At 48.8% G+C, this 12,380-nt stretch overlaps 1 protein-coding gene across 2 annotated transcripts in view; it reads right to left on the bottom strand.

Moving 5' to 3' along the window:
* Stk32b (serine/threonine kinase 32B) overlaps positions 1-12,380 on the bottom strand; it is a 379,118-nt gene that overhangs the window by 18,316 nt on the left and 348,422 nt on the right. For both annotated transcript variants that reach the window (XM_008833119.1, XM_029563507.1), the window contains 2 exons: positions 7,482-7,585; positions 1,256-1,372 (listed from right to left, as the gene is read on the bottom strand). In XM_008833119.1, the coding sequence (XP_008831341.1) occupies positions 1,256-1,372; positions 7,482-7,585 (221 nt within the window). The remainder of the gene's footprint in view (positions 1-1,255; positions 1,373-7,481; positions 7,586-12,380) is intronic.

Below are 12,380 nucleotides of genomic sequence, written 5' to 3'. Positions count from 1 at the left end.
AAAATATATATATATATATAAGAACCACTCATTATTAAAACTATGTGGTAGATTGCCTTTAAAATAATTTAACTAATTATCAGTCTACCAAGTTGTTGTTGCAGGCCTGGGTCTGAAAGCTAGGACCTTGTGGTTGGACAGCGTGATGGCTGATACTGACTGTCAATGTTGCAGGAGCTAGAAGCACCCAGGAGACAAGCCTCTGGGCATGTCTTGTGAGAGAGTTTCTAGACTGGGCTATTTAAGGTGGGAAGACTCACCCTGACTGTGGCTGTCAGTATGCTATGGGCTGGGGTCCTGGACTGAATAAGGAGGAGAAAGCGAACTGAGCATCGCATGCATCGTTCGCTGTTTCTCACAGTGTGACGGCTGCCTCCCACTCCTGCTGCCGTGACTTTCTCACCCCATGGCTGTTCCTTCAAACTGTGGGCCAAAATACACCATCCCCCCGCATGTCGCTTTGGTCATAGCAATGAGAAAGGTCAGCAACACAGATGGTTTAGACTCTAATGTCGCCCCTGTCCTGTAAAGTTCTGTGGCATAGACTGAATGATTTCGGTTTCCCAAGCCTTGGCTTTCTTATCTCTGCTGTATGGATAGTGACCCTGCTCTGCTCACAGGGCTTGTGGGGATGAAAAGAGAGCACCACGTGGCCCAACCTTCATGGCCTCCAGGGCTCTGTGGCTCTTAATATCATTCGTGTAAAAATGGCTTTGCCAGTATCCCCAATACTCGGCTCCATGCATCTCGGAAAGGCGCTTAAGAAGGAGAACTCCTGCCTGGGCATCTGGAGTGGGCATCAGACTCACAGGAAGTGGGTCACGACAGACAGCGGCCCAACCCTGGGTCTTATCCAGTGAGTCTTGGAGGTGCATTTTCTGGCAGGCTTCCAGGTGGCAGGTGAAGTCAGTGCTCAGGGCAGGGAGCACACTTTGAACCCACATTCGTTCTGCTAGGATCGGTTCCTGCCACAGGTCAGGAGGTGTTAAATTTCTTAAAGTTAGCATTTCTTAAGGTTAGCATTCACATGAGATAGGTGTTTCTATTTATTAAGCGCTTGTAGTGGACTGGAAAGATCCTGGGGCATGCTGCCACACACTGCCCTGTGCTGGTCACTGTGACCTGTGTATGACCCTGTGGTCATTTCTCACTGGGCACTGGAGGGCAGTCACAGCCAGGCTGTTCACGTTCTCCTTCGTTCATGGCATAGCTGCGTCTGCGCTATCTGACCCCTCTGCGCAGCCCTCCCTCTTACCTTCTTCAGCAGGGCCACCATCCCCTTGCACCACGTGGAGGAATAGTGGACATGCTCCACCTTGAACATGTTGAGGATCTCATCGATGGATGTGGCTGAGTGGATTTCATATGGCCTCTGCAACAAAGGACGGCAGCCAGAATCAGAATCTGCACACTGGGGGAGGCGGCGTCATCTTGTGTGATGACTGTGTAATGTTGGGGATGGCTCACTGCCCCTTTCGTGACAGGATGGGTGGTCCTCTTTCACAAGGCAATGCAGGAAGAGGGCAGGAAGGTGCTGTATAAACCACAGGAGGTTGGGTCACCTTGCCTGTGAGTGCAAGAGGCTTCACAGGGCAACTCTGCTCGCAGGCTGCGGAGTGGACACTCATCAGCCATCAGGCACCTAGGGACATTTCTGGTCAAGTCCCTATCTTCTGGTGGATTTCAGCCACCACCTCTCCTTATCTTGGCTAAGCAGGTCTGAGTGGGCAGGCTGAAATGGTCAGAGTCTGGGTCTAGTTGCGCTGGGCAGTGTGAGGAAGACTAGGCTGCTTCTACAACACCCTCTCCCCACAGTGGGGATGTGAAAGCTCTGCTCAGTTTCCAGGCTTGAATGGTAAGAAGTTTCCTAGTTACATGTGTGTGTGCATGTGTGTCTATGTGTGTACATGTATGTATAGACCAGAAGACATTGGATGTCTTCCTCAATCTTTCTCCACCTAAGTTTTTTGAGACAAATTTGCTTCCTGAACTCAGAGCTTGCCAAATTGGCTAGGCCGGCCGGCCGGTGAGCCCTGGAACCTCTTGTTTCTGCCTCCCAGTGCTGCGGTTACAAGTGCATTCCACCGGGCCTGGGCTTTTTCACAGGGGTTCTGGGGGACCAAACTCAGGTTCCCATGCTCCTATAGCAAGCACAATACCTACTGAGCCATCACTCCGGCCCTAACTTTAACACATCTTCAGGTATAGGCAACAAATGCATTTAAAGCAAGCTTGGGGCACTGTGACTACGGTAGTTCTGATCTTGAGGCTCCTGGCTCAGCCCTCCTGTGCTTGAGTAAGTGTGGAGAGCCAGGCCATTCTCTAAGATTAACAGTAAATGTTAAGATCAGGGTTGCATCTGTTGTGATGAATTCCACTCACCTTTCTCTCTTTCAGCCGTGAGACTCTGCACTGACTCTGAAGTCAATGGTCTCTATAGTGTAGAGTGATTGCACAGATTGCTGGCAAAAGCAGTTTTCAGAGCAGAACACTGAGCAGCTCATTCTGGAATGCAGGCCTGTCTTTATTCCAGGAAACTCATTTTTAAAAAAGCCAATTTACCCAGAAAAAATAAAGAGGAAAAGAATTGCTGTAGGTCTGTCACTTTGACGGTTAGAGTGGGGCTGAGCTTTGGAGACCGTCGAACCTTATGCTCACCCCTCAAATCTCTCTACTTAGAAGAAGGTCCTTCCAGCAACTGAAATTTCAAACTTGAGGAGGTTACCCCTCTGGAACTGTGGGATCACCTGCATGGAGATCTTTGGCCTGGGAAACAGCAAGAAAGCCTTGAACCATCCCAGAACCATGCCTTGGAAGAAGGGTGGAGTTCATATCCTCCCAGGCTCCTGGCACAGTGTATGCTTCACTGAGACACAAAAAGTCAGCTGCAAACTCAAGAGCTTGCCCCGCTGTCCGGTTGATCCCACCCAACCATGGTGCACAGTAGATGTACTCCGGTCTCTAGAAGGAGCTCCAGGTGCCCTTTCTTTACTGACTGGTCTCTCACAGGCCAATGTTTTAACTTAAAATCCCTAAGAAGTGCTGACTGGAGTCAAAGGCCAGGGTAATACATGGGGGTGTTGGGAAAGCAAGAGGAGAGCATGGTGCCATCAGACCTACCTGGGTCTCACCCTGAACTAACAGAGCACACCCTGTGTTATGGCCTCATGCTGGGACTCCACACAGTTCTCTCTTTTTATTTATTTATTTATTTATTTATTTATTTATTTATTTATTTATTATTATTTTTATTTTATATGTATGAGTGTTATGTCTGCATATGGGTAAGTGCACCCATGTTGCACAGGGCCTGCGGAGGACAGAAGAGGATGTCAGAGCCCCTGGAACTGGAGTTACAGATAGTTGTTAGCCACCGTGTGGGAGCTGGGATTCAAACCCGTGTTTTCTGCAAGAATGACCAATGTTCTTAACCACTGAGCCATCTCTCCAACCCCCACACAGTTCTCTTGATCACTGTGGCAGAGGGTCTCAGCTGGGGCAATTTGGCCCCAGGAGATCCTGGAGACACTTTGGATGGTCATAACTGGGTGTTGATTTCTGTTGGCAATGTAAAACTATGCTACAGATCATCCTGATTAACAGAACAACACCCAAGGGCCTGGCCTAAATTCAGAGACTGGCAGAGCCAGGATTTGAACCCAGGAACTCATGATTCTCAAGTTCTATTTCTACTTAACTGCCCTCCTGTTATTCCTCTGCTTAATTCAAAGAGATGGCACTGTAGTACCCACTCAGCAAAGCTCAACACCTCAGGTCCCTTACAGAAGGACCCCTGACCACCCTATGACAGGAGGTGGGGCTCAGTGGTGGCTGAATCGGCCTCAGTCTCCCTTCCCTGTCCTGTTCACAGCATCACCTCATAAATGATCCAGCTTAGATGGGAATACCCATCTGCTCTTCCCAGCCTGTGTCCTCAGTGCTTGAACTATGCTCACCTCTCTGTGGAGCCAAGCGACCCACATGTTGGTTTAGTCCTCGGCCGGTTCCCTTGGACCTCACACTGCCAGGACTCTGCTTGTGTGTCTTTCTCTACTCCACAGTGACCTTCCTTTCTCATCATCCTTCTTTTATGGATGAGAAGGCCAGGGTTCACTCAGATGAGTCAAGCATCTCAGCATGCATCAAGGCATGGACAACAGCTGTTTCAAGCCACAGTCTCGCCAGCTAAGGGCCGGGTTCAGCCTCTGCTCCCAGGGCCTGTGTCATATATAGTTTTTGAAGGGGACTAAGCTGAAAAGGACATTGACCTGCCAACAGGACCCCAAGATGGGCGTCCTGGGGGAACTTGAGGAAACTGGGCTTGCATAGGGCTGACCACCAGGGACTGTGCTGTGCTGGGTGACTCACATCGTGAGATCATGAACCCTCTAAGCAGTCTTGCTGCAGAAATATTATAATTGCTATTATTTTGGTTAAATATGGATTCTGGGCACCCTATTTGGGAACCTTCCTTAAGATCACTGATGGAGCCAGGGTTTAGGCCAGTGGGATTCGCTACAAATCCTTGTTATAAGGAAGAAGTTTTCCACTGAACAGGAAGGAAAACTCCCTGGTCATCAGAGCTCTCTAAAATGAAGTAGCTTCTCTCCATGGGTAAGGACCCCCCTGGATCCCAAAGGTCAAGGTGGCATCCAGGTGAGGGGGCCAGTGGCTGGGTTATAGGTTGATAATTCTCTTCCATGAGGATGTGGTGGTAATGGTGGGAGGGAGACTCCTTGTGCCTCCCCTCAGGACCCCGGTCTGTGTTCTCCATGACTGGAGTTCTATGAGGGAATTGTGAGGAATGACGTTCATGTGGGTCATGTGAGAGGTGATGTTCACGTGGATCATGTGAGGGGTGATGTTCACGTGGATCACGTGAGGGGTGATGTTCTTGTGGGTTATTTTTTTCTCCTTGCAGGTTTGCAGGGCGAGAGCTGAGATTCTGCTTGGGGTCCCAAGAGAAGCTGAATCCTACCAACACCCCTTGTCCAGACTAAAGCTCTGCTTGCTCCCACAGGAGACTAGGTCCCTCTGTGCTCCCTACATGGTACTCTGATCTTCATGGAGAGACCGTTGTTTTCTGTCAGAACTAGAGCATTCCAGAGCCATTGGCCAACAAGCCATATGAATGGCACTTATTTTCCATCCACCTTTTCTGGAGCCCCCCAGCTTTTACAACCTAGAGGTCTTGTCGGGAAATCCCACTGAGGATTTTTTTTCATCTACAGGAGGCAGGGAGGACTCTGTTGCTCACAGAGAGGAGGAGGAGCAAGGAGGAGGGATGACTTCTATATTTACGCAGTCCACAGGTAAGATGGGGTTACTCAGAATCGTCATTTGACTAAATCAGTAGTTTCCAGTATAAAAACCAGAAAGCAAGTCATTTTCACAAACCCACTGCCCCTTGTTGAACAATCCAGCCGGGCGAAGCCGGAAGGAAAGGTCAAACCAGTGCCTCCCAGGTACCCTTAATCCAGTTACTCTGTCCCTGCTCCCTTCGCTGGCCATTCGTTGCTCCCTCCTCCTTAAAAGTAGCCTCTGGTCTTTCAGCAGAAAGCTCAGAACTGGAAATGAACCAATTTGTTTGAATCAGCAGGATCCACTCCCTCCTCGGGGCTTTTTGCCAAGCCATCAGTGGTAACTGCTCTGATCGGTGAAGAGTGGTCACCAGAGTCCTTTCTGCCGGCCAGCCTCAGTGTGACAAGGGCCGCTGTAGGCCAAAGTCACCTCATGATGGACTGCATGAGAGCGTGGCCTCTGGGGGACCTATGCCCTGGCTCCTCTGGGGTTGGGAACCTTCAGGTGAAGGCGCAGCAGAACCACAGAAACAAGTGAACCCCTGTGGAGCACAGCCTTTCACAGACGTGCCCCCATTTCCTCTGCATTCTAACCTGCCACGCATAAGGGTAATGTTTTTGAGGAATTCATGGGAAATAACTGCGTTCAGGAGCAGAAAATAGTTGGCTGAGCTAGAGAGTGACAGTGGTTGCACTTACAGAGTTTTGTGACAAGCTGTTCCTGTCATTCATTTACTAGTTCGCTCTTCTGTTCATTCGTTCTCTATTATCATGATGTACAAAGCCACCCCCAAACCCCCGGATTGGATCTGTTGAATGATGAGGGAACCACAGACTTAGGACTTGAGGTGACATCATTTTTCTTTTTTTAAATTTTATTTATTATTATTTTATGCGTATGCATGTATTGCCTGCATGTAGGTAAGTGCACCCGTGTCATGCAGTGCCGGCAGAGGTCAGAAGAGGCTGTCGGATCCCCTGGAACTGGAGTTGTGGACGGTTGTTAGCTGCCTAGTGGGTGCTGGGAACTGAACCCTGGTCCTCTGCACGAGCAACCCCTTCCCCTTACGCTGATCCAGGTCCCCAGCCCCTCACGTGTCAGATGATTTCATCTGTGTCCTGGAACTCACTATGTAGACCAGGCTGGCCTTGAACTCATAGAGATTCACCTGCCTCTGCCTCCTGAGTGCTGGGATTAAAGGTGTGCACCACCAGGCCCGGTAACAACCAGTGTTCTTAACTGCTGAGCCCCGACATCATTTTTTCAATGATACTTGTGCAAAGAAAAGTCCCTTCAAAAGTAGTTTGGTCATAAGAATTTCTGCTCAAATACAAAAAAGAGTTATTGGTGTCAAATGGCTTCATCGGTCATTTTCAGTTATTTGGTGTAAAGCAGAAATTTGTACTGACTGTCTGTGGCGGTTTGAATGAGAATGTCCCCTGCAGACTTCAAGTATTTGAGCATTCTGTCCCCAAAATGGTGCTGCTGTTCTGGGAAGTCTTAGAAGGTGTGGCCATGCTGGAGGAGGCATGTCACTGGGGGTGGGCTAAGAGAGTTCTTAAGCCTTGCTGGATCTTTAGTCACACTCTGCTTCCTGTGCTGCTTGAAGGGGTGAGAGCTTGATTTCTGCTCCTACACCAGCCACCTCTGCCGCCATGCCTCCTCACCATGATGGATTCTTGCCCCTTTGGAACTATAAGCTAAATAAACGCTCCCTTTTATAAGTTCCGTTGGTCATGGTGTTTTATCACAGCAACAGAAAAGTAACCAAGACAAGGTCTCAGCCCACTTTTATAGATATTTCAGTTGTAATATATGGAGAAGATATGAAAAAAATGAAAGAGAAAAAAGGAAAAGAATTTCCAATCAAGTCAGGAAGTTAGCTCAGACACACTGTGCTGTGAGTTCTAAGGAGGGAGTTTGAAAGCAAGAGGCTGAGGTGCTTTGGTGTCTGACCTGGGGCTGGTCATCCATGGACCTCCTCTGACCCTCTTTACTCCTTCCCCATTGAGAGAATATAGGGTTTGACCAGAGTTCCCTCAGGGTCCTTAGGGGTGGCATGCTTACTGTGAGGACTGAAATCCAGAATACTGGTCCATGCCCCCTGCTGGCATCCCATCAGCCCTGCAGATTGATGCTCCCTCTCCACAGCCCTCATCCTGGTATTCCACAGGTCTTACCCAGCCCCGAAGCAGCTCGTAGGCTGTGACACCCAGAGACCACCAGTCAACAGGGTATGAGTAGCCAGGGCCTCCGTCCACATACACCTGGAAGACTTCCGGGGCTGCAATGGCAAGGCAAACAGAACATGGTCAGAGTCTGTCCACAGGGGTGCAGGGAGGCCAGCCTACCTGGGTCCAGGTGATGAAAATGTTTTTGGAACTAGGGAGAGGCAATGGTTGCAGAACAGTGTGGAGGTGTTAACTGCACTGGGATTGTACAAATAGACATGGCTAACTTGACATTATATGAACTTTATCTCCATAGTAAAATCAAGAGGTGAGGGAAGAGCCCACACAGTGCACCCTGATTCTTCAGGGGATGGTATTTGTCCTGGGTCCCCATCCTGCCTCTCTCTAGGGACTGAGTGATGAATTATTCTCATGGTTTTCTCCTCTCACAGGCCAGGAGTGCTAGGTTGGGTCACTGCTCACACTGGCTTCCAGTGTCAAATGTTGATTATTTCTAGCAAATCAATGTGCAGACCCAAAGCCATTTTATAGTTATCAGACATATGTTCTAGGGAGCTACACATGTGGTCAAAGCTGAACTTCATGTGCAACATGACACTCAGGGCAGGGAAGAGAGGACTGGACCAGGGTAGGTGAGGAAGGGCAGCCGGCTGGATTCACTATTTGAATCTGAGGATGCTGAATCTGGTACTTGAACCTGACTGGCAGTCTGTCTACACTGCATTTTCATAGCCCAGTCTAACCCACAAGCTTTTCACAACAGCCTCTGGAGACATATTATCTGACACCTTTCACAGATGAGGTTCAGGGCCCCCAGGAGTGAGGGAGGTCACGGCCGAAAGCGAACCTGAGTGTCTCCCAATTCTGTCCAATCCCTGTCTGAAGTGAGGTCTGGATCAGCAGTCTTTCAGTGTGGAAAGTTCAGTCACACCGGAAAACGAGGGAGTTAGGAGTTCGAGGAAATGCCTCCTTAGTTATTTTTGACACAGAAGAAACAACCCAATGTGTTGGAAAAGGCAGACAGTGGGTTCGGCTGGAGCAGAGACCAGTGTGTCACTGCAGCCCTTTGCCTGCTTCATTGACTGTGTTATAATAGTGCTTTGTTCACTGGTGTGAGGATCAGCTTTAACTGTCAACTTGACACAACCTGAAATCAGCTGGTGAGGTGGGAGAAGTCTCAGGAAGGGACTGTCTACATTGTGTTGGCCTGTGGGCATGTCTGTGGGGACGTGTGTTAATTGATGTGGGACGACCCAGCCAAAGGTGGGTGGCATTATTCCTTAGGTGGGGCATCCTGAACTATTCAAAATTAGAAAACTGATCCAGGCACAAGCAAGGGGGCATCCGTTCATTTCTTTTTGTTCTTTTAAAACATGTTATGTTTATGAGTGTTGTACCTGCATGTAGGTAGGTGCACAGGCACAAGCAAGGGGGCATCCGTTCATTTCTTTTTGTTCTTTTAAAACATATGTTATGTTTATGAGTGTTGTACCTGCATGTAGGTAGGTGCACCCGTGTTGTGCACTTCCATTAGATGTCAGAAGAGGATGTCAGATCCCCTGGAACTTGAGTTACTGATACTTGTTAGCCATTATGTAGGTGCTGGGAATTGAACCCAGGTTCTCTGCAAGAGCTGCCAGTGCTCTTAACCACGGAACCATCTCTCCAGCCCTCTTTTTGTTCTTGACTATGGATGGATCTGATGTGATTTTCCAGCAGTGATGGAGTGTAAACTGGAATTGTGAGCTGTAATAAACCCTGTCTCCCCTAAGTTGCCTGTTGTCAGGGTATTTTATCACAGCATCAGAAATGGAACTAGAGCAAGTGGATTGCTGGGAGGATTCTGTAACAGCCTGCAGGATGCCGGGCCCACACTAGACCTGCTGCAAACCGAAAGATTTGTGAATAAGATTTATGAGTAGCATTACCACTCATACCTCCTCTTCATCTGCTGGGCTCTGCCTTCCCACCCCCACCCAGTCAACCTCATCAGAAATACAGGGACCGTCCTAAACTCCACCTCCCTCAGTCCCCTGGACTAGCCATCTTCAAACATTAGGAGTTTTGTGCTCCCAGTGTTCTCTTCCTATCTGTCCTGGATCAGCCAGACTCCAAAGTCAGTGAGCTCACTTGTTTCTTATCCAGCCAAGTCAAATATTGGCTGGTCTCAGTCCAGCTAGGCCCTGGCTGTGTTTTTCTGAATCCAGTTGGATCCCCCATCAAGATGGACACTGAGCTAGATAGAACCCATCAGAATTTCCTTTCCTGTATCACAATCCATCTACCTGCCCATCTTCTCTCTGTCCTGAGGATTCTGGGAGATAAAGGGTACTGTGGTGCTTGTCCATGCAGACATTATGTCCTGGCGACATACCTCACAGGTGGACCCATGAATACAGGAGGGGCCTAGGCTGCCTCTGCACTCTGATGCATCCTCACCATGCCCACCCACAGCTCCAAGCCTACTTGCAACTCAGTGTAGAAACTGCAGGTGTTTGATGCGGCTGGGCTGCTATGACTGATCAAGGAAGAGGTCTGTGGTTATAGGAGGCTGACCAGCTCCCACCCCTCCCTGCACACCTGTGGCTCATGAAGGAGCAGAAACATTTATGTTGCAATCCCTATACCACCTTTATGGTGGCCCAGAATCGTAGCGCTAAGACTTGGGGGAATCGTGTAGGTTTAGAGTTGGAGGGACAGGCATGAGCCACATACCTGACAATGTGTGGGCACTCATCAATGAATGGGTGATGGCAGTGACTGCCAGCTGCCTTGTGAAGGTTTCTATGCAGATTGTAATCTTCTCAACCACTCATTTGTGATGAGGAAGCTCATTCCAAAAGGGTTCACAGGGGTCCCCAAGTCCTAACCCCCAGTACTTATGAATGTAATCTTTGTAGATGCAATTAAGGATCTCAAGATAAAATCATTCTAGATTTACATTGGGCCCAGATCCAATGACTGATGTCTTTACAAGACAGATGGGGGTGGGGGTGGGATGTAAGATACACGGAGCATGGCGGTTGAGGATGGAGACAGGGGGTGGAGCTGCCTGGGTCTGGAGAAGGTGGAAGGATCCTCCCCAGGCCTACTAAGTGAGCATGGCTCTGCCACACCATGCTGTTGGACTTCAGCTTCCAGAACTGCAAGGAAAGGTTTCAACTGTGGTTTCTACTGGCTTGTAGAACTCTGTCCTGCGGCCACAAGAAGCCACTACAAGGTGAGGGACTTGCCAGGGTCACCCAGCTAGTTCGGCAGAGCTGGGATCAGTGGCCCCTGGGTTGCTGGCACTAGGCCTTTTGCCGGTACTGGGGATTGCTAGGAGGGCCCGGGTTGCCTGAGAGTTGTGGCCAGTTGCCTGGGAATTGGGGCCCTGGTACGCCCCCACCTCCTCCTTCCATAGTACATACTTCATACACTGTGCTGACTGGCTCTTCCCTGACTCCACAGGGCTCATCCAGTTCCAAGATGGCTCCCTGGGAAGCAGAGGCAGCTCAGCCTCTGGCCGTGCCTCGCCTCTGCTCACATGCTGCCTTTGTTCGGACACCCACTCTCGCCTCCTGTCTCCTGCCTGCAGGAGCTTTGCCTCCAGTCCCATCCCCAGAGCTGCCTGCTCCTATCTGCCCTTCTCCTGGCTGAGCAGGTCCAGCTTTCTGACGTGTGATGCAAACACAGACATCTTCTGTGTGCCAGCTTCTGCACACACAGACCGTGGAGTGCTTCGAGCTCCAGGGAGGCTAATTGATGCCCAAGGAGAAAAGATCTGTCTGGGAATCATGAGCTTCGGTGAGCTATGATCTTTCCTGTCTGGCTTCTCAGAGACTCTTGGGGGCCATTATGCTTTGGAAATTTCAAAGGGTACAACTCAGTTACAAACATACTTGACAGTGTGTTTGATGGAACCCTGGTACCAATTTGGTTCTAGGTAGAACACTTCAGGATACTAGAGTTAGGAACCATCTGGTATAAAAAGTGACTTGAATTCTGCGGTCAGCCCCCAGATCCTATTAGTGTGTGCTTACCACCCCCAAGCTGTACAGTGGTCAGTTAGAGGCCTGGATCGGCCAGTACTAGGGAATATATATCTATCTATCTCTCTCTCTCTCTCTCATCTATCTATCTATCTATCTATCATCTATCATCTATCATCTATCTATCCTGTTTTTTCCTAAACATACTACCTAGGATAAGGTCACATTTATAAATCAGGCCCAATAAGAGACTAATAACAAATATTAGAACAATTATAATAATACACCGTCCTAAGAATTATGTGAAGTGTGCTTCCTTTTTCTCTCTGAAAATATCTTAGTACACCTTTTTCTACTCCTTTCTGTGATGCCCAATGACATGGTGTAAAGTGGACGCCACAGGTACTGTGATGAAGTGTAGGTTCCCATGTAAGGGTCCCTTCAACACAAGCACTGCTGTACTATGACAGTACACTGATAACTTCCACGTCTAAGCAACTGATGGGAGGGTAGTGCATACTGTGTGGATATAGACACACAGGACAAAGGGTATTCACCTCTCCTGGGCTGGAGGACAAAGGGTATTCACCTCTCCTGGGCTGGAGGACAAAGAGTATTCACCTCTCCTGGGCTGGAGGACAAAGGGTATTCACGTCTCCTGGGCTGGAGGACAAAGGGTATTCATCTCTCCAAGGCTGGAGGGTGTGAGATTTCATAGCACCAGAGAGAAAACTAAAATGAAAAGGTCAAGACCACACACCCACACATACATTATGCTACACAGAATTTCATGCCCTTAAATATCTCCACGGTCAATACATTAAATCTGCTACGTGAATTTGAACCCCAACCAAGATTTTCCTTTAGAATTTTAATTATATTAATTAAATTAATTAATTAATTATAATTGTGTTGG

Source organism: Nannospalax galili, unplaced genomic scaffold, assembly GCF_000622305.1.
Source record: "Nannospalax galili isolate Female #2095 unplaced genomic scaffold, S.galili_v1.0 scaffold1076, whole genome shotgun sequence".
In the NCBI taxonomy this organism is placed as follows: domain Eukaryota; kingdom Metazoa; phylum Chordata; class Mammalia; order Rodentia; family Spalacidae; genus Nannospalax; species Nannospalax galili.
This window is presented reverse-complemented; position numbering and strand designations above follow the sequence as displayed.